This window comes from Vanacampus margaritifer, chromosome 1 (genome assembly GCF_051991255.1).
Source record: "Vanacampus margaritifer isolate UIUO_Vmar chromosome 1, RoL_Vmar_1.0, whole genome shotgun sequence".
Lineage (NCBI taxonomy): Eukaryota > Metazoa > Chordata > Actinopteri > Syngnathiformes > Syngnathidae > Vanacampus > Vanacampus margaritifer.
In genome coordinates, this window is record NC_135432.1 from 60,397,825 (window position 1) to 60,421,200 (window position 23,376).

At 39.2% G+C, this 23,376-nt stretch overlaps 5 protein-coding genes across 9 annotated transcripts in view; 3 read left to right on the plus strand and 2 right to left on the minus strand.

The window, feature by feature from the left end:
- The window catches only part of soul3 (heme-binding protein soul3), a 9,576-nt gene extending 7,528 nt beyond the window's left edge, over nt 1–2,048 (plus strand). Inside the window, exon 5 of one of the 2 annotated variants that reach the window (XM_077559196.1) lies at nt 574–777. In XM_077559196.1, the coding sequence (XP_077415322.1) occupies nt 574–628 (55 nt within the window). In that variant the 3' untranslated portion in view covers nt 629–777. Of the gene's footprint in view, nt 1–573 lie in introns of both variants that reach the window. The other variant, XM_077559187.1, reaches the window with a different exon arrangement.
- The window catches only part of fancm (FA complementation group M), a 39,050-nt gene extending 33,229 nt beyond the window's left edge, over nt 1–5,821 (minus strand). The window contains exons 1-4 of the mRNA XM_077559164.1: nt 5,066–5,821; nt 4,124–4,296; nt 3,923–4,000; nt 3,690–3,848 (exon numbers count right to left, since the gene is read on the minus strand). Of these exons, the coding sequence (XP_077415290.1) occupies nt 3,690–3,848; nt 3,923–4,000; nt 4,124–4,296; nt 5,066–5,747 (1,092 nt within the window). The 5' untranslated portion in view covers nt 5,748–5,821. The remainder of the gene's footprint in view (nt 1–3,689; nt 3,849–3,922; nt 4,001–4,123; nt 4,297–5,065) is intronic.
- A 217-nt stretch (nt 5,822–6,038) lies between these two features.
- On the plus strand, nt 6,039–8,195 carry iqcc (IQ motif containing C). Of its 3 annotated transcripts, XR_013291322.1 has the most exons (6): nt 6,039–6,119; nt 6,611–6,754; nt 6,842–7,133; nt 7,277–7,322; nt 7,489–7,610; nt 8,022–8,036. XR_013291322.1 is itself a non-coding variant. In XM_077559208.1 (5 exons), exons 1-5 carry the CDS (start codon nt 6,084–6,086, stop codon nt 8,055–8,057), a joined length of 630 nt encoding a protein of 209 aa, XP_077415334.1. In that variant the 5' UTR covers nt 6,039–6,083; the 3' UTR covers nt 8,058–8,195. The 3 variants fall into 3 exon arrangements, 1 of the variants encoding a protein (XP_077415334.1); XR_013291320.1 differs by having other exon boundaries at nt 7,277–7,610; nt 8,022–8,057; XM_077559208.1 differs by lacking the exon at nt 7,277–7,322 and having other exon boundaries at nt 8,022–8,195.
- Nucleotides 8,196–8,822: 627 nt separating this feature from the next.
- tmem234 (transmembrane protein 234) lies at nt 8,823–23,037 on the minus strand. 2 transcript variants are annotated; one of them, XR_013291324.1, is made up of 7 exons: nt 22,804–23,037; nt 22,326–22,477; nt 22,180–22,246; nt 21,984–22,076; nt 21,749–21,862; nt 15,860–16,019; nt 8,823–10,898 (listed from the first exon to the last, which is right to left on the minus strand). XR_013291324.1 is itself a non-coding variant. In XM_077559231.1 (6 exons), exons 1-5 carry the CDS (start codon nt 22,817–22,819, stop codon nt 21,777–21,779), a joined length of 414 nt encoding a protein of 137 aa, XP_077415357.1. In that variant the 5' UTR covers nt 22,820–23,037; the 3' UTR covers nt 10,963–16,019; nt 21,749–21,776. The 2 variants fall into 2 exon arrangements, 1 of the variants encoding a protein (XP_077415357.1); XM_077559231.1 differs by lacking the exon at nt 8,823–10,898 and having other exon boundaries at nt 10,963–16,019.
- Nucleotides 9,300–19,712, plus strand: dcdc2b (doublecortin domain containing 2B). Its single transcript, XM_077559245.1, has 13 exons — nt 9,300–9,493; nt 10,561–10,858; nt 12,085–12,136; nt 15,539–15,609; nt 15,682–15,813; nt 15,901–16,035; nt 17,056–17,095; nt 18,381–18,446; nt 18,551–18,701; nt 18,781–18,899; nt 19,044–19,112; nt 19,202–19,282; nt 19,349–19,712. Exons 1-13 carry the CDS (start codon nt 9,433–9,435, stop codon nt 19,586–19,588), a joined length of 1,515 nt encoding a protein of 504 aa, XP_077415371.1. The 5' UTR covers nt 9,300–9,432; the 3' UTR covers nt 19,589–19,712.
- Nucleotides 23,038–23,376: the final 339 nt, after the last annotated feature.

Consider the following 23,376-nt stretch of genomic DNA (forward strand, 5'->3'; position numbering starts at 1 on the left):
TTTTTTAAATTCTGTACCTGAAAATGTCCAAAAGTGACCATAAAATGTCCCAAAAGAGCAAAAAACTCCCATATAATGTATACAAAATTATAACAAAAAATAACAATGCCTTTAAAATTGCAAAAAGTCGGAAAATTCATTATTTAAAAAGTTATTAGAAATGGGAGAAAAAACATTCAAAAAGTAACTATAAAATGTCCAAAAACAAAAGAAAAGCTGAAAAATATCATATAATGTCCACAAAATTGCCCAAAATAAGTCAGAAAATTTATTTGAAAAAAGTCAGAAAAGAAAACATTTTAAAAATTATAAAATGTCCAAAAACAAAAGAAGAAATCACAAACATTACCATAAAATGTCCACAAAAATGTCAGTAAATTGATAGCAAAAAAAAAGAGCCATAAAATGTCCAATAAAGGTAGAGGCAAAAAAATACCATAATATGTCCTTTCTGTTTTGTTCATCTTCATCACAATGTTCAATGGTTTTGCGGCTACAGATTTTTTGTAGTTATTTGGCCAAAAATGTCGCTTGACAGTAAAGGATGCTAACCACTCTTTCCTCCTTGTTAAGCTATTTCTACCCACCTCCCACTGCAGGCCCTTCACTGGCCCCACAAACGAGTTGACCATCATGAATCAAATCAACACCATGGCCGAGCTGCTCGAGTCCCCCGGCATGTGCGTCAACGACTCCTTCATCGTTGCCGGCTACACCAACCCGGCGCACAGCCAGCGCCAGAACGAGATCTGGTTCATGGAACGCGGTTGACGGGGCACAGCGCAATGAGATTCCCTGGCGGCATTCCACCCGTGACCACCCCCCCCACCCCCACCTCCACCTCCTCCTCGAGCCTCACAATGACTCCTCCCTATTTCACCACTTCTGACCAGTCTACAGCTCTCAGGTGCAACATCGTCCTTTCTTAGTCGCTGCCTCATCAGACCAGCGCACTCCACATTTACCCCATGCCATATTCAAACCCTTGTCAGTGCAGCCGCTAAATGATTCTCGGTAGTGGACATGCCGCCTAATCGTGCTCCATTTTTGTCTGTAGTACTGCTTCTCTGTCGCATTTTTAGCTTGCTGACTCAATGTGATGTCAAATCTGTAAGTGATGATGTTTTATTGTTCAAATCTTGGGATCACTGCAGGTTGAAAAAAAAAAAAAAAGATTTTACAAGATGATTCAATCAACAGGTTACCACACAACCAGTCATTTCTTTCTCTATGGCCTGGACATTTGAACTAATCGGTGTTTGCGGGGTGAATCGATAGCGTGAAGCGGGAAATAGTTCCTGTAGTGCGCAACATGATGATGGATGCCAATAATTAACTACCTGATTGGAACTCTGTGTGTGTGTGTGTGTGTGTGTGTGTGTGTGTGTGTGTGTGTGTGTGTGCGTGTGTGTGTGTGTGTGTGTGTGTGTGTGTGTGCGCGCGCGCGCGCGCGCGTGCCTACAACCAAATTCTACTGCTGAATGACAATCAAAAGCACTTCTATAGATCCGATGCAAGCAAGTCAAAGCATTCCTCATGTTTCCTCCACCTGAGAATCGTCTTTTATTTTTTTCACAAAATGCTGTACGGGATACTTTTGTGTTAGTGTACCTACTCACTACTGTACCGCGACAAGTACCACCGCTGTTGATGAGTAGAGACGATGCAGCCAGATGTACCGCCAAGATCAGATTCTTATACAGAGACTATAAGGAAAGTGAAATGTTGCTATTCAAATTGTTTATTTGTAATGTTCTATCATAAAGATTGATAAATATCGGTACCACTTAAAAACAAGTGTACCCTTAGGAAGGGTTTATACATTGGTTATTAAGGGTACCTTTCCAAAGTGGTGCTGAAATATCTAAGATAAAAAGACTCAATACTGTAATGTGCATATTTTCAGATTAAACTACCCGATTCACCAGCTGTACTTAAATATTTTTGTTTGAAATATACTATAAATGATTCTATGGATGACAGGATCTTCAAATAGGATAAGGGAAGTTTCATTTCCTCAAAAAATAGTATATAAAAAAAAATATATATATATATACATTTGGGTTTCCCAAATGACCATTAGCCAATATCCAAAGATGTTCTTTTTCACACCACGGCTATGAGTGAGATGTTTGGAAGCCATGATAAACAATGCAAGTGTTTCTCCCCTTTGTGAGTCTGGTTATATGGGAACATCAACCCTCCTTGTTTTGTGTTTGCTTATTTTAGTTGAAAGGCTAATGTGTGCTGTACTGTGAACATAAAAGTGCAACAGCAGGATGCTACTGTGGTTTCATTTTGGTCAATAAACATGGGCTTGTTTCCTGTCTTTAAAAAAATGACACAATATAAGAGTCTATTTAATTCAACTTTTTTTCATATTATGTAATTTGTTTATTGAAATGTTTCTTTCTACAGCACAGTCCATTGACCCCTTAAGTCAATTAAAGGACGCCCGAAACCTCTTGTCACATGGAGTAAACACTCACTGACCACAATATTAATAACACAGTTTACGTTACTGCAACATACTATAACAATCATAAACGAATATCTTTTTGACAGTCTCAACTCAAAACACAATTCGCACTTGGCAGAATTTTGTAAAAGTGCAATTCCTGTTTAACCAAACTGGAATGTCCCTCAAGGAAAAACCCTCCCTTTTAATGGGATCACATGTTGCCAACAAAAGGTGGACACGCCCTACTCAACCATAACGCACAATGGCTTCTCGTAACGTGGACTAAAACTGGTGCATAACAGCCATTATGAAAAGAGAACAGTAGCGAGAATCAATCGACATGGAGATAATTACTTAAAGAATGCTGCTAAACCTGATGACTAAATTAGGCCATACGTTCCCATGACGTCACGGATAAACTCGCTCTTTCTTTACACTATGTCAAAATCACACATAATCCAATGAAATGACATGTAAGAGGTCTAACCGCGCAAGTCAATAAAAAAAAAAAAGCATTACTATAAAACAACAGTAATGTTCATTTTACGCCATACTTGTGCATTGGTCAACAATTCACAAACAGGTCACATACGCCTTCCACTAAGTATTTGTCATCAGATTATGAAACGCACTGCAGTTCAACACCACAACACAATAATAAATATCCATCCATTTTCAGGGAACAATATATTGAATATTCATCAGCTCTTTTTTTAGAGACTTAAAGGAATAAAAACTTAGAGGTAATAAAAAAGTTTTAAGAACCATGACCATTAGGATACTTTCTTGTACAATCAATAACTTAAAAAACTAATTTTTCCACTTGCTGTCGACTAAAGATGACATCACTTGTGCTGAGGAAGTAGGTAACGACCAATCATCTTGGCTCAGTTTTCTGACCAAACCCAGAAAACAGGTGAGCCATGGTTGGTGATTATCTACTTCCTTAGCACAGGTGATGTCATCTTCAGTGGACATTAAGTGGAAAAAATTGTACAATAAAAATAATGAAGTTAAAAAATTCATTCTGGACAAAACATTAACTTTTCACTGCTGAAAATGGCTCAATGAGTCAAGTAAGTATCCCTTAAATAATTTACCGGTACTGACCACACCAATAATTCGTGTGACCACTAGGGGGCAGCAAAATACCAAAATAGAGGCTACATTGACTGAACCACACTATCGTAGTCTGGCACATGCACAAATACGACTTGAGGGTCCCTACCTGCAGGTAGCGAGCCTGCTGGGCGGCCAGCGCCTCCCCCAGCGGGACCACCATTTTCTCCACGCTGCGCTGGTGCGAGTGGGCCAGGATGTCCGGGCTTTCCTCGGAGCGCAGCTCAATGTGAGAGATGAGCAGGTTGGAGATCACCGACTGCACCGACTGCACGGGCGCAAGGTTTTAGTTCATCATGTGTGTCCTGGTGGGTTGTTGAAAGAAAATGATTGAACTCTTACCTTTGTGTCTCCTCCTGGAGTGGCGCTAAGGGCTAACACGCGGAACTGCAGAGTCTGACTGCTGAGCTGTCTGATCACCTGAATTAACAAAAATATGACGCAATCTAAATGTTCAGCTGTGACTGCTATAGCGAGTGAAACTATTTTCAGTTCACTAATCACGGCATGTGAATTAAATGTGATGTCCGATGTAATGTTTACCTGACAGTAGGCATGGTTGCCCAGCGCCTTGTGGGCCTCGTCGATCACCACACACTTGACCTGCAGGGCCGGGCATGTGTCCCTGGACAGGTCGTTCATCATCACCTGAGGCGTGAGGAAGAACACGCGCTTGGACCGCCACACTTCCTGCCTCCGGTGGGCCGCTGTGCTGCCTGCGGAACGCAGACGGTGGTTATTATTAAGAACATCCATCCCTCCATTTTCTTTAGGGGCTGTTCTAATTAGGATCGCGGGTGAGCTCGAGTTATTTCAATTTCCATTAATTTAATGCAATTTTAAGGAGAAATGCTATATTTGGATATATATAGGTCTTTTTTTTGGGGGGGGGGGGGTATGTATCAAAAGTAATAGTGGTATCAGTAACTACTCCACAGTTGCGTACTTGTACTGGTATTGGTCTGACAAATCGAAAATACCTATCAACAATGAATAAGGATTTATTTGAAATACGTCAAGTGTTCTGAAAAAAACTAAATACGGTATTTAGGTCAAAACATAAATAAATAAAAAATAGATATATAAATAAATCCTATGCCATGTCGCAGTAGTTATAGAAGGTTGGAAAACCCCTGGTTTAAACCCTAACCCTTTAATACAAACTATAATCACAAATTCCAGTAATATCACAATCTGGTCTCTCCATCGAGATGTATTGCATCATCATACTTCCTTGACACCAATTCCTATTTAGACAGGATTTTGGCATCTTGTGGCATCTCAGGGTGTGCTTCAGAAATAACACAAAAACATATAGGAATAGGTGAGTTTGTCACCAAAAGCTGGGGATAGGTTCCACAGAAAAAAAAAACTACCCATCCATTTTCTAAACCGCTTGTCCTCACAAGGGTCGCTGGAGCCTATCCAAGCTGGCTACGGGCGGTAGGAATAGTGAAGTGCAAATATGGCAGGTGAGTACTGTACCAGTCAGCTCAGCCATGTGCCCCTGAGGGATGCCCATCACTTTGTAGCAGGCCTCAATCTGCTGCGCTACCAGTGGCTTGGTGGGGGCCATGAACACGATCTTCCCGGCTGGATACCAACGATAGAAATTGTACATCACAACGGCGGCGATGAATGTCTTCCCCAAACCCGTGGGAAGGCAAACTAGAGTGTTTTGGAACAAGGCAGCATTCGAGATGTTGAGCTGGTACTCCCTAATTGGGTAGTTAGTGGGATAAATCCACACTGTCGCAGAGGAGCTGTCAAAACCAGGGAAGTCTGGATAAGTGATCTTTCCAAATGATGGAGTGGCAGACATGGGCCTCTCCTCTTGGAGTAAACCGCCATGATCATTTTGTAGGTTCTCTTCTGCTTCATTGACAGCGACCACCATGAGGTCGTCATCATCGTCATCACAAGCATAAGGTTTGGGAGATTCAGTTGTGTGCCTTATCTCTTTAGGAGTGCCTGTTGGGTTTAAAGAGCCGAGCTCAGCCCATAGTGGACTTGGAGCAGGAGGTCTCTGGACTGTACCGCTTTGGCTTCCTTTGCGCTGTCGTCCAGCGACGTGTTTTCTTTCTTTTTGAGGCCGAACAACGTTGTTTGGAGGTGCGGACGCACCCCATGTCTGAAATAAAGTCCTCTGGTTAGAAGAAGCGCTCATTTTCTCCAGTTATGTCGTAAATAAAACTTTTTGGAGGTTGGAAAGAGAGCGCCATAGCTAACTGAGGATGTCAAAAATGGCTCGTTTCCTGTTCACGGTTTTAAAAATAAAAGTGATCATTCGCTACAGCTAGTCTACTTTTGTCTTTTAGACATTATTTCAGTTTATACTATTTAAAATGTATACTTTAGCAAATACAAAACAAACATAACCCCTATAAGGCGTCAGCATAAGGTTACAATGTCAACATAAGACTTATTTTTTTAAACTTGACACCGGAAGTAAACGCAAAGCTCCCGCTTCTCTCTGGCAGGTCACGTTACTATAGTGATACAGATGCGTGATTTGACGAACACGCTCGTTCTTTTGCAGGTAATAACCTCGTTGCTAATGTATCTGCTCGCGTACTACGAAGCGGTAGAGCTTCTTCGTGGCCTCGACGTCTGTGGCACTACACTGGGTTCGTTTAGTCAGTGCGGCTGTTGCAAATTGAGAACGATGCTAGCTGTTGTTAGCATTAGCCTGGTCTTGTGTGCGCAGTTTGAGTCGATAGTAGTTAGCTAACTGGGGCTAATGTAGAAATGTACGTGATGATGTGGTGCCTAGACTGTACACAAGCTCAGCTTCAAGCTAGCTGAGGTACGTCATCACGGTGATGTTTAGCCATATTCATAATTATGTTGTTTTTTTTTTTAATAAATGTAAGTACAGTATGATTGTGTGAGTTTTCTTGTAAAAACACATTTAATTTTTTCCGGGGTAGGGGGACTGAAACGGATAATAGCATTTGCATTCATTATGATTTGAGATACAAGTGAATTAAACGAATTGCACTCGTATGTACATGTATGTGTCCTATTCAGGCACGTGCACGCGGGTGTTTGGTGCGAGCAGAGCTGCGCCGTGCACGGGTGGACTTTGAGGAGGTCGTGAAAGAGATAGATGGCACTTTGGCCCACTTGGGGTGGAGGGACGCCATCATCCCCACCCCCCACTTCACAGACACGGCAAGTCTATCTACCTGTAATAAAACCTGATTTATTCACCATCTTGCACCTTTCTCATGCCTTCTTCTTCTACTTTTTTTTAACCAGGATGGCCCCCTACCCAGGAAAGATACAGGATCAGATGTCGCCGTCGACTCACAGAACCCAGCAGCAGGAGACGCAGATCCGTTGTCTGAAGTGAGAGGAGGAAGTCACTGTCTGCAAACGACAGAAGCGCAGAAAGACGGCTCGGGCTTGGGAGTTAAACAACAAACAAGGGGTTGTTTACAAAGCAGCCATGTTCTTGAGGCAGGTCAGAACCTGAGCTCTGATGAGATTCCGGACAGCACAATGGACTCCACTTCCGTCTGGAGTAGCATGGACAGTCTTCCTCTTAAAGGTACATTATTTGTCACTTGTAGAGGTGGAAAAAGTACTCACACTCTGTCCTGTACGTAAAGGGGATTTCAAAATAAAATCTTTACAATAATATTTTTTATGTGGCCCCACAAATCTAAACAAAATCCACCCGTTTTAATCCAGCTCAGGGGGTGGCCATTTTGCCACATCTGACATCATAGTGCCTAAGGTATGTCACATGACCACACTCCGAAAACCGGTGAGCCGTGATTGGTTAGTTACCTCAGCCCTTAAGGCACTGTAATGTCATTTTCAGCCGACAATTAAAAGCACATTCTCACCACACCTGCCGCGAGCCTCAACTGACAATGCCATAAATAATTTGTCTCCTCCAGGTCCGCAGCGGTACCGCTCGGCCCGGGAGGTGCCCGCTGCTCCGGAGGCCCTGCGTTGCCATCGAGACGCCCTGACCATGGAGCTGCTGTGGCTGCAGCAGGCCATTGACAGCAGGAAAAAGGTGAGCCGCTGATGTAGTATTTCCCTTCATTTAATCAGCGCTGGCGCTCCACCACGAGGCCGAACCTTGAGATTTACTTGGGTGACATTTATGGTGCCTCGGTAAGTCAGCCGCGTTATTTATTTAATGACCACCAGTGGGCTTTTTTTCACACTAGTTTGAGTTTGTATTCACTGTTGTACTGTGGAACACAAATAATCCTTTGCAGGGAAGTCATTTTTGAAGAACAATTTAATTGGGAGGAAAAAAAAAGAGAGTGCAGATTAGTCGATGAATTACAATATGTTAGGATTTTTTTTTCACTACAATGAACATGCACCATTTGTGAGGGGTAGATATTCACAATTAACTGACACTTTTTTGCTTACCGAGTTAAATTGTTTGTTTTCCTCTCTTTTATGTCCCCTGCAGTACTTGTCTTTGAAGGACAAACTGAGCATGTGCTGAAGTGGACCTTGCTGTGCTTTTCAATACACAGTTAAAGAATTGCCTACACTTTTTTTTTTTTAAGCCAACTAAATGGCTTAATTTATGTTTTGTGTTGTATTTGTTTGTATAATGGATGAATAAATATATATTTTCCTACTGTGGTGCTTCTTTGTGTCTACTGTTGTTGTTGCTGTCACGTCCTGCTGTTTTATTGTGATGTAACATAATCTGTGGACAAAGACTTGCTTGGTGTATCAATAACATGCTCCAATTTCCTGTTTGGCCAACAGTGATTGAATTGCATTACAAAATGTTCACAATTAATTCTACACTTTTTTTTTTTTAAATAGTTTTCAAAACTTTACAGTTGTTTTGTGTTAATTGCATTCATCTATGTTTTGCTCTCTGCTATTAATGCAAATGAATTTATCACATTTGAAATTCATTTTACAAATAAAAAAAAAAAGTTTTCGTAATATTAAAAATATTTTCAAATTATGTTTTTTTAGTTTTAATTAATTATTTTTTATTTGGGTATTAATGCATATTGATGAACTCGTGGAATAAAATCACATGAATATCATAACATGAAATTCACGTTGTTCTTTGCTGTTTTGATAATTGAACAATATCTCATTATGATTCAGTCATTATCATTTCAGTCAGTACCATAACATGGGAAACTATCTGTGTATTTATTTTAAAGTACCCTAATGTATTAAAATGAAAATAAATTATCAATTTATTTAAGAGGGGAAAAAAGGGTATATGAAGCTATACCCTAATTTTCATTTTAATGACTGAGGATGTTATGGCAGACAGACATAACAGATATTTTCATCTACATAAAAAAATAAAAATCACTTTCATTCATTAATGTCATGTTGTAATTTTAATGTTCATAACTTGACGTAGTTATTATGATTTTTTTTTTTTTTTTTTTTACACAACTTCCATCTCATACAGCACCCTTTACCCCTAACCCACACATTACAATATTGTTGCAATTAAAGAAAATACGAGCAAACGTTATGATACTGGATCGGCCTCCTACACACGGGACCGACCATCCCCATCCACCTCGCACCCCACGCCCACTCTGTGTGTCCCTTTTGTTGCGGTTGCTGCCAGTGGTTTAGCCCGCGAAGCTACTAACTGCTGGCTGCGCCGCGCTGTCATAGCAACCAGGAAATACACAAGGTTGTCGACGCTTGTGTTGTGTGCGCGCGCGCGTGTGTGTGTTAGTGGAAGAAGAACGTGGCGCTCGTACCACCACCACACAGAGGGGATCCATTTAGTTTGTGGTGTGTATCCGCAGCGATTTCTGTAGAAATTGTGTGAATACTGACAAGCTGAAGATGAACTAAAAAGGATATGGGAATTTGGAGTCTGAATGAGCAAAACGGTTTGCAGTTGGAATGGTTTGAATTGGTCAAGAAATGCGGAAGGTCAAGGTAAATAAATACTAGGCCGATGTAAAATCTCGAATCGAATAGTTATTGCTGATTGCATTGAATTTGGACTGGAAAAAAATTAGGATTTTATTTATTTATTTTAATGTTAGTCTCAGGATAGTTTGAACTAAACATAAAAGGAGATGGTAAATTTGTTTATTTGGTGATTGATTTTATTGTTAAAAGTGTAATTTGGCGAATGTGGAATAGGCCTGCTGTAGTTCCAAAGATGTTCTGAATAAGGTGAAAACTTTGAATTTGAAATTAAAAGATGAGGAACTTTTTTTTTTTAAGACTCCTTCATTGGGCCGTTTTTGTTTTGTTTTTTCATGAAAATGTGGGGAAAGTGGTCTTCTTTTTGGAATGTCCATTGGCGTAGAATGGTGAATACCGTTTTTGGGTGTAGAACTAGACAATGGCATTTCTGTAGAAATTGCATGTGAATGATGAAAAAAAATGAATCGAAATGCTGTGGAAATAATACTGAAATGTTGAAAGTGAGACTTGGAATGGTTTGAGTCAGTCAACAAATCTGGAAGGTAAATATATGAAATAAGTCTTAATTTAGGGATTTTATTTGGAAATTTGGGGCATAGGAATAGCTCCCAAGATGTGTTGAATATTTTCAAGATAGAATGATTTGAATCTCAAGAAATGTGGAAAGTGGCTAAATATGTCAAACATGTCTTCAATCTGGGAATTTTATTGTGAAAAGTGTGGAATTGGGGGCAATGTGGAAAATAGTATCTAATGTTGATATCAGAACTCTGAGTTTGGAATGGGAAAGATTTAAGTTTTCCTGTGGAAAATGTGGAATTGTGAAATACATAGAAAACAATATCCAACATGTCCTGGTTTAAAATGAATGAATGATGATTCTGAATACTGAGAATGAATAATGATGAACATTTGAAATTGGAATGGTTTGAATTGGTGGAAAATTGAGGAAGTCGTAGACCAGCTAAAGATTTTTGGTGTATAACGTCATACAATATGTATGAATGTTTTTTCAGAATTCACATGATTAAGCACTAAGTACTGTGTACGTGTGTTTGTGTGTTGTATAGCAGCAGTAGTAGTAGAGGGTACCAAGATGGCCGCCACCACAGCCCTACCCCCGGTGAAGAGCGTGGTAGTATACAGGAATGGTGACCCGTTCTTTAGCGGCCGCCGGTTCGTGATCAACCAGCGGCAGGTGTCCACCATGGAGGCCTTCCTCAACGAGGTGACCCACAATATTGGGGCCCCGCTGGCCGTCAGGACCCTGTACACCCCCAGGCAGGGCCACAAGGTCGCCGACCTCCAGGATTTGCAGACAGGGGCCCAGTATGTTGCCGCTGGTTTTGAGAAGTTCAAGAAACTGGAGTAAGTAGCAGCCGAAGCTTTTGTGGTCTGATTAGGGAGGCTGAAAAAAAAAAACCAACTTTGTTATTGTGCTTAAGTGGGTTTTTCTGGTATCTCTGCTTAACTTGAGTATTTATTAACAACATTTCCTTTGCAAGCAACATTTTTTTCAGTCATTAGCTAATTTTTGGAAGCCAGTGCACTAATGTTAGCAAAGCTGTAGGAACAATGTTTTGATAGCATTAAAGTTGAGGCAAGGCTAGCTAGTTCTTTAACATCAACATAAAACATGTAACAGGATTTAGTTGTCGACATGCGGATGGACAAATATTGTATGTTAAAAAAAAATAAAAAATTAAAAGAAAGAATTACTCTATCTGCTACTTTAATGCTAACAAACAAACTCCGTAGACAAACAGGCTAACAACTAGCATCTATATGTAGCTGTTGTTTTCCTTAACAACACTTGCACTGAAGGCAAAAGTGTGACAAAAACAGTTTAAGTCATTTTATTTTTATGTAATCCCATTTTTGTGTAATATTACAGTATAGCACAATGCTATTTTTCTCATTAACTCATTCACTGCCATTGACGGCTATAGACGTTAAAAAAATAATTTGAACTATTTCTTTTAGTTTAACATTTTTTTCCACTTTTGCTAACAAGAGTATGAAAACCTAGAACAAAAAAATATTGTAAATTTAGAACAAATTCATCGTTAGTTAACTAGTGAAGTCATGTGATTAATTACAAATAAAAAATTTAATCGACTGACGCGCCTAATTTAAAAAAAAATAAAAATAAAAATAAGGGGCATTTAATCGTAACTAATCGCATGATAATTTTATATCTGTTATAAATGTACAATTTAAAAAATTCTAGGTTTTCATAAAAAAAATTATGAAATGGAAAATAATGTTAAACTAATAGAAATACTTCACATGAATTTTTGACGTCTATAGTCGTCAATGGCAATCAATGAATGAGTTAAAAAAAACACAGGACATTTTGTACTTTTTTCCCTTTTACTCAAGTACAGGAGTTAAATTTGTACTGAAGTCAGAAGTCTTTTTTTTAACCCCTGGGCGTTATTTGACCATTTTTTGGCTTTTTGTTGGTTCTGACCAAGCCATTTCAAAATAAAATAACGCCCAGGGGTTAAACAAGCATCAGCATTATGACACTTCTGCTCATTTCTATTGATGAGCTTTTTGTTGTTGTTGTTGTTTGTGCTCTCATAATGCAGCTACGTCAACACGGGTGTGAAAAAGCAGCAGGCAGCACGTGAAGACACTCAGGTAGGGCCGGCTCATCTTTCTTATTTTAAACATTTTAAACCTTTAAGGCCCACTGCTCAGTCCATTACTTATTTATCCAAGTAAGTCTAACTACAGGAATGCACCAGTGGACCTCCTACTAAGTCAACTAGGACAAAAATAGACCCAACAGCTCATACATGTTCACTTTGACTGCTGATTAATCCTGCCTTGGAGCATTTTGGATAAAATAGAATTGTGGATTTGATGTCCAGTGAGTAGCTATTCTCAGTTGTACGCACTTTATAAATGTTCAGGTGTGCAAAATGTTAGTGGTTTAAAAAATCAGTTGTATTTTAAAAAAAAACTAAAAAATTTAAAAGGTAAAATGGAGTTGTAAAATGTTTGCCTATTTTCATAATAATTGGACAATTCTTATAAAATAATGACAGATTCTCATGAAACTACTACTTTTTCTTACTTTAATCGAGAAACATTGCAATTTTTTTCTCATATATTTAGTCTCTTTTCATCAATTATTCAACATTTTTCTTCCATTTCGTGATTAGAATTCATTCATTCAATCAAAAAAATGCCCCAAAAATGTGAAAAAAAGGTCTCTATTTTGAAAACAATTCCTTTGCATAGTTTTAGAATAATGCGTCATTTCCACGAAATAATAAAGAAGCTAGTGTTAATCTCCTTGGGGGAGGTAACAACAGAGGTCACAGGGGTAGCCATGTACTCTTGCTCACAAGTGCTCACTTTGTATTCGGCGCATCTGGTAAGATGTCGCTTTGTTTTCAGTCCAAACAGCGCTACTTCTTCTTCTTCTTAGACGTGTACCCTGTGTGCACCCATGTCGGCTACGAGCGTTGCGGAGCGCTCGCATGCCTGCTGTTGTGGTTGCTGTGGAGCACCGCAGCAAGTGTGGCATCATGTGAAAGTTAAGCTTAACACATTATGGCCAGTGAGTTAATCAGTGCATGTCTGGGCAGGTCCTAAAAGCCGCTTTGTTTCCATCACGGGCACAGTAAATGTCACATTTGGGCTCAATTGGATTGAATTCAATTCATTTAATGAATGCTTAACATGCTTTATAGCTAATCACCTGTTCTTATGTAATATGGATGAATAAAGATAAAACTAGCACCCAAAAAACTGTTTGCAGTCACATTTCTTCTGGTCTGCCTAGCTTGGCCACTAGGGGGCAGTATAATAAATCCACTCAAGCTGCAATAATAGTAGTCATTCTTCACAGAGGATAAAGAACATTTGCCTGTGTGTCTTACATCTGTCACTCACAATTTGAGGTCAATAGCCGTTGCGAAAAGTGTCAACACCAGAACTACAGATATATGCACGTTCGGAAATGCGCATTGAATGCACATTGTCATTCACAATTCTTGTACTGTGGATAATTTTCAAGTTGGTAAGTTAGGAACTTTTTATGTCGGATGTTTGCGGTTTACTGGCGATAAGTTTGTTTGGGGCTTTTCTTAAGGTGGTGGTTTAAGCTGGCTAATGTTGACGTTAGCTAGTTGTGTGGGCTAGCAAGTTGATTACAATTGAGCCGAAACAAAACACAAGTAGTAGTCTTGCTAATGTTTTTTGTTTGTTTGTTTTTTTTTGAAAAAAAAGTCTTGCTACTGCTAACACAACACACTGTGCCGTGGCGCATTCGGTGTTGCTTCATCGGACTTCAGAGCATATTTCCGAACGTGCCCGAAGACTGGACAAATAAGAGCAGTGTAGCAGTGTATCAGTCTGGCTTGGAGCTTTTCTTAAGATGGTGGTTTAAACTGGCTAATGTTGACGTTAGCTAGCTATGTGGGCTAGCAAGTTGATTACAACTGAGCCGAAACAAAACACAAGTAGTAGTCTTGCTAATGTTTTTTTTTTTTTTTTTAAGTATTGCTACTGCTAACACAACACACTGTGCCGCGGCGCAATCGGTGTTGCTTCATCAGACTTCAGAGCGTATTTCCGAACGTGCCCGAAGACTGGACATGCCAGTGCAATGTAGCAGTTTAGCTTGGGACGTTTCTTAAGATAGTGGTTTAAACTGGCTAATGTTGACGTTAGCTAGCTGTGTGGGCTAGCAAGTTGATTACAATTGAGCCGAAACAAAACACAAGTTGTAGTCTTGCTAATGCCTTTTTTTTTTTTGTTGAGAAAAAAAAGTCTTGCTAATGCATTTTTTTTGTTTTGAGAAAAAAAGTATTGCTAATGCTAACACAACACACTGTGCCGTGGCGCGTTCGGTGTTGCTTCATCGGACTTCAGAGCGTATTTCCGAACGTGCCCGAAGACTGGACATGGCAGAGCACTGTAGCAGTTTAACTTGGGGCGTTTCTTAAGATTGTGGTTTAAACTAGCTAATGTTGACATTAGCTAGCTGTGTGGGCTAGCAAGTTGTAGTCTTGCTAATGCCTTTTTTTTTTGTTGAGAAAAAAAGTCTTGCTAATCAGGGATGTGATTTGACCAAAGTGAAATTATCTGAAAATTTAGCCGGGGGTCTGGGGGCCGCTGGCACCCAGCTAGGTCCAGGGCAGTGCCCTGGTGGGGGGACAAGGGGGGCGTAGCCCCCCGGAGCTCATGGGTTTTCCGTGTTTTTAAGTACTTTCAATGCACTCACATGACAAAGAAATAGACAAAACAACAGCATAAATTTTCAATGTACATTGAACTATCCCATATAAAATGGCAGTTTTAGTCAACTCAAAATCAGTCACATTCAAAAACATTGGACTGCCTTTGCTTTTAAAAACTATCACTGAGAATATCATCATATCTAACTAATGTGATTAGTAATTTAACACATAAATAATGTTGAAGAGTTCAAATTTCATGAACAAATAATTGTATCATGACCAAATGAAAAGTAACTCATATTAGAGCATACCACAAATGTCTTTGTTATAGCAGAAGATGTTATCTGTCGGAGTCATATGCATACACAATGAACTACTAAAAAAAAAAAATCGGATTTTTTTTTGGGGGGGGAGATAAAAAAAGCGGAATTCCGCGAATTAGCGGAAAAATCACATCCCTGTGCTAATGCATTTTTTTTGTTTTGAGAAAAAAAGTCTTGCTAATGCTAACACAACACAATGTGCCGCGGCGCGTTTTGTGTTACCTAATCGGACTTCAGAGCGCATTTCCGAACGTGCCCGAAGACTGGACATGCCAGAGCACTGTAGCGGTCTAGCTAACCGACGTGCCTACATGGTAGCCATGTTGGGAGGAACAGCGTTTCCATTAAAGGCCACGCAGAGTAAATTGCTTGGAGAGTCAAATATTTTATGAGGTGTTAGTTGGTGTAAAATGTTTGAGAATCATCGTACTAGACTACCATGCTGACCAGCTTGATACACACAAAATTGTGTATCAAACTGTTGCGCTCGATGGAAACATTGCTTATTAGTGGATTGTCCCCTGCAGGCAAAAATAATCCCGAGGCCCATCGTGTCAGCTAAATGGAGGAAGTTTGTTCCAATGCCCTGTATTATACAGTAAGACAAAACTCATCTGATCACATACAGTCACTCAAAGTACTTGCATGACGCATTTATGTCATATTCCAGCGTTTTCCGCAACGGGGACCTCCTGTGTCCACCCTTCCGATTTATCATACCTCGCAGCATGCAGCGGGACCTAGAGCAGATCCTTAGCCTGGTTACCGACAAGGTCAGCTTACGGACCGGCGCCGTGCGGAGGTCAGTAAAAAAAAAAACACAAAAAACAAACATGCAGGAAATGTACCAATAACTGGACTGGATGTGACCGCTGCGTGACTCTGTCAGGTTGTGTTCTGTGGACGGGGTCACGGTGACCTCGGCGGGGGAGCTGGAGACCGGACGCTGCTACGTTGCCGTGGGAACCGAGAGGTTCAAGAAGCTTCCGTATGTGGAGCTGCTGGTGTCTAAAGCCACAGAGAGGTAATGAACTGTTATGTCAGAGGTGTAACAGTGGCTGATACTTGACGGCCTGATTTTCAAAAGCATGACATTTCAACTGATTTAATTGTAACTTATCAAGTTTCAGTTATTGTATGAAACAATCTATCCATTCATTGAAGAATAAAAAAACAATCATTATAGTACTCATTTCCCCAACCCATTAAAAAAAAATTGACAAAAAATGCACCCCCATCTAAAAATACCAACAAAAAGCGCTGAAACTGTTATATTGTTCGGGACGGGGGACTCATGCCCAAGCCTTAATGTGGCTTTAATAAATATATAATATACAACTTTAATTCCTTCCGTGATCATGCTCACATTTCCATACTCTATTTTCTACTTTATATAAACAGAAAGATAACAGAATAAAATAGATTGTAAATAATCAAACAGTTTGTACATCATGATATAATGCTGCAATCCAATTCATACCTTCTGGTGTGCCCACCTTGGCCACCGGGAGGCAGTATAATACATAATACAGTCATGCAGAAACAAAGAAGAATACCACTACTACTACTACTACTACTACTACTACTACTACTACTACTACTACTACTACTACTACTACTACTGCTACTGCTACTATTGTTAAGTGACTCAGTAAATTGCTGTCATATTAGACATTTTTCATTAAGTATATATTGCATCCATTTGACTGTTGTTATATTATCTGTCTCTGTGTTCTGTTCAAATATCCGTTGCTTCTAAAACCACAACTATAGATGATAGCCATTAGCACGTCAATGGCCTTTTGTATTGTTTGCTAGCATTATGATAAGCAGACTTTTTCTCAGGCAAAGCTGTGTGGTTGTTTAAAATACTTTAAAACTGCTGCTTATTGGGAAAGTGAGCAGAACAGAGTTCCTAATAAGAGCCAAATACCAATTCTGTAAATTCCTGCTATATACCTCTTAATTTCCTTTTTTTTTTTTTAAATCCCACTTTGGATGTGTTGTTTTGTTCTTTTGACATTTTTTTCCCTTCTATTTATAGGTATTACCCAGGAAAGAGACGGACACTGAGGAGAAACATGGTAAATATCAATTTGATGTGTCGACAGTGACTAACTCAGCACTCAGCAGCGTTCCCCAAAACATGAAAACATGAGCAGGTTTTCATTATGGCGGAAATGCAGCGAGCAGCATATCATGCACAGTGTTGACTAATACTATAGAACGCAAAAGTTATGATTATGCTTACAGTGAGGATTGTTGCTTATTTACCGTGTTTGTGAACATCAATTTTGGGGAAAAACTAAACAAAACTTAGCATTCTAAACTTTAACCACAAAAAAGTACATTGTTACGAAAGTAACTTTCTTTCACTTTTTTTCCATTTGATTGTACACATATTTTAACATTACAATAATTCTGTTTAATTGTATTGTTGTCATTAATTTTCACCACCCTCCATTTGATCCAAATATGGTTCCCTGTGCAATTAACTCGTTGACTGCCGAAAACGTTAAATAACGTTTAGTAAAATCCTAGGGAGGAGTGCCAAAGACGTTAAAAGACGTTTGTTTCAAAACAGAGGTGAAACTAACCATTTTCTATTGTTGATTACTGAAAAACGGAATACGGTAGAAACAAACTTTATTAGTTCACCACTAGATGGCGCTAGGATCACTGAATGTCCCTTTAATTATGATTATGCCAATATATGATCTTTTCTAGCTCATTCACTGCCATTGACGGCTATTGACGTCAAAAATTAATTTGAACTATTTCTATTAGTTTACATTTTTTCCACTATTGTTAACAAGAGTATGAAAAATGATAATTTTTTAAAATTGTACATTTAGAACAGATATCAAATTTAATCGTGAGTTAACTATTGAAGTCATGCGATTTATTACAATTAAAAATTATGAGTGTCGGGTGATTAAAATCGTAATTAACTCTTTGACTGCCAAAAACGTTAAATAACGTTTGGTAAAATCCTATGGAGGAGTGCCAAAGACGTTAAAAGACGTTTGTTTCAAAACAGAGGTGAAACTAACCATTTTCTATTGTTGATTACTGAAAAACGGAATAAGGTAGAAACAAACTTTTTTTCTGATGAAAGATGAGAGTCCAATCTTTCATTTGGTAGTATGTGTGTTTCCATAGTCCAAACACATCATTTTCTGTGGACCTTGAAAGATCAGTCAAAATGCTTAAATCGGCTGGCACTGGCGACAACCCCGTTTCTGAAAACGTCTGGCAGTCAAAGAGTTAAGGATTACTACTCCTAAGAATTTGTATTTTCTTTTGTAAAGCAACTCGGCAAAAAGTCATTGTCAATCAGTCAGTGCGTTTTTGTTATTTTTGTTATAGAACAGGAAGGAAGGAAGCGGTCCAGGAGACCAATTTAGTGACTCGGCTCTGCTCAACTCTCCAGAGGTAAAGTCACATACGGGCTCGTCTGTATATAAATATAGTAGGGATGCAGGATTTATTTTATTTTTTTGCCACCCTCAATTTCTATCAATTTCAATGACTATCAGTCAGACGGGCGTAGGGTGAAGTCGACGGGTCATGACGCCGCTGCGCACTTGACAGACCTGAGAGCGGACGACACCTCTGTTCTCTTCAACAATCCCGTCGGGATTCACAAAACCAAAGGAACTCCGAGACCCCCCCACGGCAACGGACCCGGTCAGGACGCGGCATCACGCATACTCGCCGTTATTACTCCGCTAAAAATCTAAAATCCCGTTTGTTTTTTTTGCTGAAGTCTATCGCGCCGTCTTCAAGCCGGGAGCACGGAGGAGGAGGAGGAGGAGGGAGGAGGTCAGAGGAGCTGAGGAGGTGCAAGAGGACGAGAATACAGCTACAGAATTTCCTGTTGATCAGGTTGACTATATATACTATTTGATTAGGTACACCATTTTTGACACAGCTAATTTATTGGCACTCATTAGATTATGTACTAAATAAATTGTCCAGTGAGTGTTTTTTTTTTTTTTTTTTACTGTAAAATTTTATTTTATTTTAAAGAGGGTGGCAGAAATAGTGGAGGACGAGGAGCTCAACAACACATATGACGCTGTTAATGGCACACTGACGGTACACGCGATAAGCACACGCACTTTATATAAAAACTTTTTTTTGCATTAAAAGGGCTCTGAAAATGTTGTATTTTTGCCATCTTACAGTTGCTGCCATCCGAGCAAGATGAAGCAGAAAAGCCAGTGATAATAAAAAGCACAGAAGAGGAGTTTAACACTGAAAATTTGGTACACACACTTTTTGGGGACAAGCTTCCTGCATTGTGGGTCTAATGTGAGTGTTTTGTTTTAAAGGAGCCTGAACTCAACAAGATGACTTTGAACACTCCCAATTCTCAGAGAGAAATTCAGGGAAATACTTTGGAGGAGAAGACTAATGTAACTGCATGTGGTACGCATACTACCAGGCTCCCTCTAGTGGTACGTGAAAGAATCACTGCTCTAGTACAGTTCAGTTGTATTATTACGTTCTATACAATTGAATTGAATCATTGTTTTTTTCCCGTATATTTAAACAATGTTACATGGGCTTAGTTGCAATATTATATATGTAATTTTTAGGAATGTTGTTTGATGAGCGACACTACTTAACTAATATATTTAAATGTTGGTCATGACTGTACTTTAAGACCCAGCAAAGTTCTCTTTGCTGGTTCTTGGTGCAAAAAAATTGAGAAGTATTATATCAAAGCTTGAAATAAAATATTTAGTTTTTTTTATAGGAGGGTCCAAAAAGAGCACAGAACCACCACCAGGGAGAAGATCTAATTGAAGAACCATCATAACCACTCTTGATTTGCTTTCGTCAAACTGTATTAAAGAGTCAAGTAATGTTATAAATTCTTGTTTTCATGAAGAAAATGCCTATTAAAAAAGTAGAACTTAAAATAAATCATTTCGGGAAAGTCTGTCACATTTGATTGTATTTTTTAGTGAGATTTATTTGGATGTAGATGCACAATATAACACACAGCAAAGCACATCTGAACATTATTACCTCAGCCAAGCAGGAAAGACAACAGTATCATTTCAAACAGTATTTGTTGATTTCATTTCGGGGTGCGGGAAAACGCAATTGGGTTAACAAACACATTTTTTTTAAAGGGAAATTTCGTCAATTTTCTTTTTATGCAGTTTGGGTCATGAAGGAATCGAGGGTGTGCACACATGTGCAACCGTGTTTATTTTTACTTCCTGCTAAAAAAAAAAAAAATCTGTTGATTTTACAGGGTTAGCACACTAACTCATTCACTCTCGGCAATTTTCACTGAAGCAATCCCCTTCACTCCTGGCCGGCTGTTTTACTGGACTTTAACTGATTTTGCAAGGCCCACAGAATATTCTGTTCTATTGCTATGAAAACATGGGAGTATTTTCTTTCATCAGGAAAAAATAAGTACATTTGTATCTGCTATCTATTTCCGTTTTGCAGCAATCATGATTAGAATATATAAAGTTTTATCATTATTCACAAATCTGTTTAAAACAGTGGGGGGAAAGAGCTTTTTGCAACATGGCCCTGGTTGATCTCTTATACTCTGCTGCCATCAGCTGGCCGTTTTGCTTCAAGCCTCTCTTCAGTTCAGAGGCCGCATCTGTATGCTCTAGCATAATTTATTTATTTATTTTTAAACATAAAAACGTATAAATACGTCTTTGGGAGCATGGTAATATTTAACATAGAACCATATTTATACATTTTTGGGAGCAAATGAGTTAATGTTAGAATGTTTTTTTTAATGATTTATATTTGTTTTCATTTTCATCAAGAGAACTACAGTGTATGTGACTCAAGAGCTTATTTTCTCACTTTAAAACAAATTTTAAGTATCAGTGAAGAATATGTAGTTGAATGTAAGTACTTTCAATACAAAGCAGGGTGCTCCTGTGCTCCCACATTCCCATTTGGACATGTCCTCTGAAGGCCTTTAAGAAGACGACTTTCACGTTGGCTTTTAAGTGCGCCAAAGTGAACGTTTCTATAGGAGCTCCATAAATCTGGTCAAGTTGTGGGAATGAACTCTGCGTGAACCCACCAGCGCCCCTCTCACACTCGCGTAACACTCTCTTGGCCACGTCTTCACTTGTTTGCTCAGCTCAGAAATATGGCTGCCGTCGAGCACGCCGCTCGAATGTAAACGACCTTGATGGACGGACGGGCCAGCGGTGACCTCATTTTGACCGACATCAGCTCATAGGAAAGGCGAGAATTAAAAGGGCAATTGCTTTCTTTTTTTTTAGATTAAAAGTTAAGTGCATTCCATTCGTCTTCATTCCATCTACTCATAAATTGAGGTTGTGCGTGTCCATTTTAGGCTCCGGGAAGGCGGAGCTACATGACTTATTTGTTAAGTGGTACCTTGACTTATGAGAGATCCTGTTTTGCAATTTAAAAAAGAAAAACAAAATCATATTTGTTAAATAATCTATGCATTTTTTCAACAATCATCATTTGTTTTCTGTACAGTACTGTTAATGTGAAATAATATCCTGGTTTTAAATAAAAACATGTGCCCACATTTTTTTTCATGATGGGTTGCAACGGATTAATGACATTTCCATTCATTTCAATGGGGAAAGATGATTCAAGATATGCGTGTTTCGAGTTACGAGCATGGTCACGGAATGAATTAAACTCATAAGTCAAGGCAGCAATGTATAATAAAAAAGCATGTTGAGCCAAGATGCTCTTACTAGTTTGTTCATGCACACTGGAAGGTCATCAGGACTGAGTGCCGATATTATCCATGGAGCTTACGATACACAAAGTGACACCAACCATAGTGAGGAACATTCCGGCAACAGCCTCTAAAAAGAGACAGATAGATAAATGTTGAAAAAAAAAAAAAGTAAAAGTTTGAACAAGGCTGATGAAGTTGTCTTTTTTCGGGGGGAGCAAACTAATGCATCACGATTGAATTGAACTCACGTTTGCCTCCAAAGTTTTCACCCAGCAACTTGCCAGTGAGCAAAGTCCACAGGAAGGTGAGAGAGTTGGACACAGGGACGGCCAGTGACAAGTCTGCAAGACAAATATTCAGTGGCAGAGTAAACATGTGAGGCGAACAAGCAGGAACACTTCTTGTTCTTTTTATTGCATCTGATGTACAGTATTATTGTCTCACCTGCGGTGGAAAGTGTGTAGTAGTAGACTAAAGAGCCACTTTGGTTCAGGACAAACGGGATGAGGTACTGAGGATGAAGAAGGAGGGGCATCCATTTTATGGTGATATAATAAAAAAAAGTATTGAGAGAGCGAGAGAATGTTTACCTTTAGATTAAGGAAGAGAAACTTGATCTCAGCAAGAAATTGAGCCACTTTGCCTGACTTGGACACATGTTCGATACCTTCGGTGCCTTTTTTGAGGAAAGGGTTGGTGCAGCCCCACAACACCGACACCAGCAGGAGACTCGACACTTCCACTATTGTGCAACACACACACACACACACCACAGGTCATTCAAATATGCAAGTGTTTATAAAGTATTTAAATATCACTTATTCCCGTTGTATTCTGTCACATCAATTGATGAGTTTCGGTGTCGTTGGCTAACTTCCTTAGCATGAGGGCTACGATGCTAGATGCCATAGAGTTAGATAGTTAGATTGTAATTAGTTTAAGGACACCAAACAAAATATTACAGATGCAGTTATCGCATAGACATTAAAATCGAACGAATACAACTGTATTACAGGGGTTACATAAACGCTAAGACAATTCGAAAGGTAAAATGGGTTCGCTACTTACCTAGAGTCACCATCATAACCCAACTGCTGACGAGTGGCGTTCAAGACAGATATTAACGTGTTCGCTAAACGTATTTATCAACGAATAAGAGTTAAAAGTACGTAAAAACGCAATTCAATGCTTATGTTTCTTCCAAGAACACTCATTGAAGTCACAAAGGGCAGATACAAGTCTTCAAGTGCTCCATTTGTTTGCTTCTTTTAGTCGCAAGATATTACGCTTCTTGAATGCTCCCCCGTCGAGGTGGTGCTTAGCATTGTTGGTCAACAGAGGGCGCAATAACACACATTTCACTACCATCATCAGTCCAGTGATTTTCAATGAAACACGTCAATAAATATTTGGCTTACCAAGTACCACCATATAACATAATGCGTAGTTGGACATTAACACTACGTTTATAGTAAAGTAATACAATTGGGCAGTATTACAGTATATATTTTTTTTGTTTAATAAATGGCAAGTTGCAACAGGATAATTGTGCACATTCTGCCATCTAGTGGTGGAGCAATTAATTGCCTTCAATACTGTATATGTGACTGGCTGAGATGAACAAAGATACATTATTTCTTG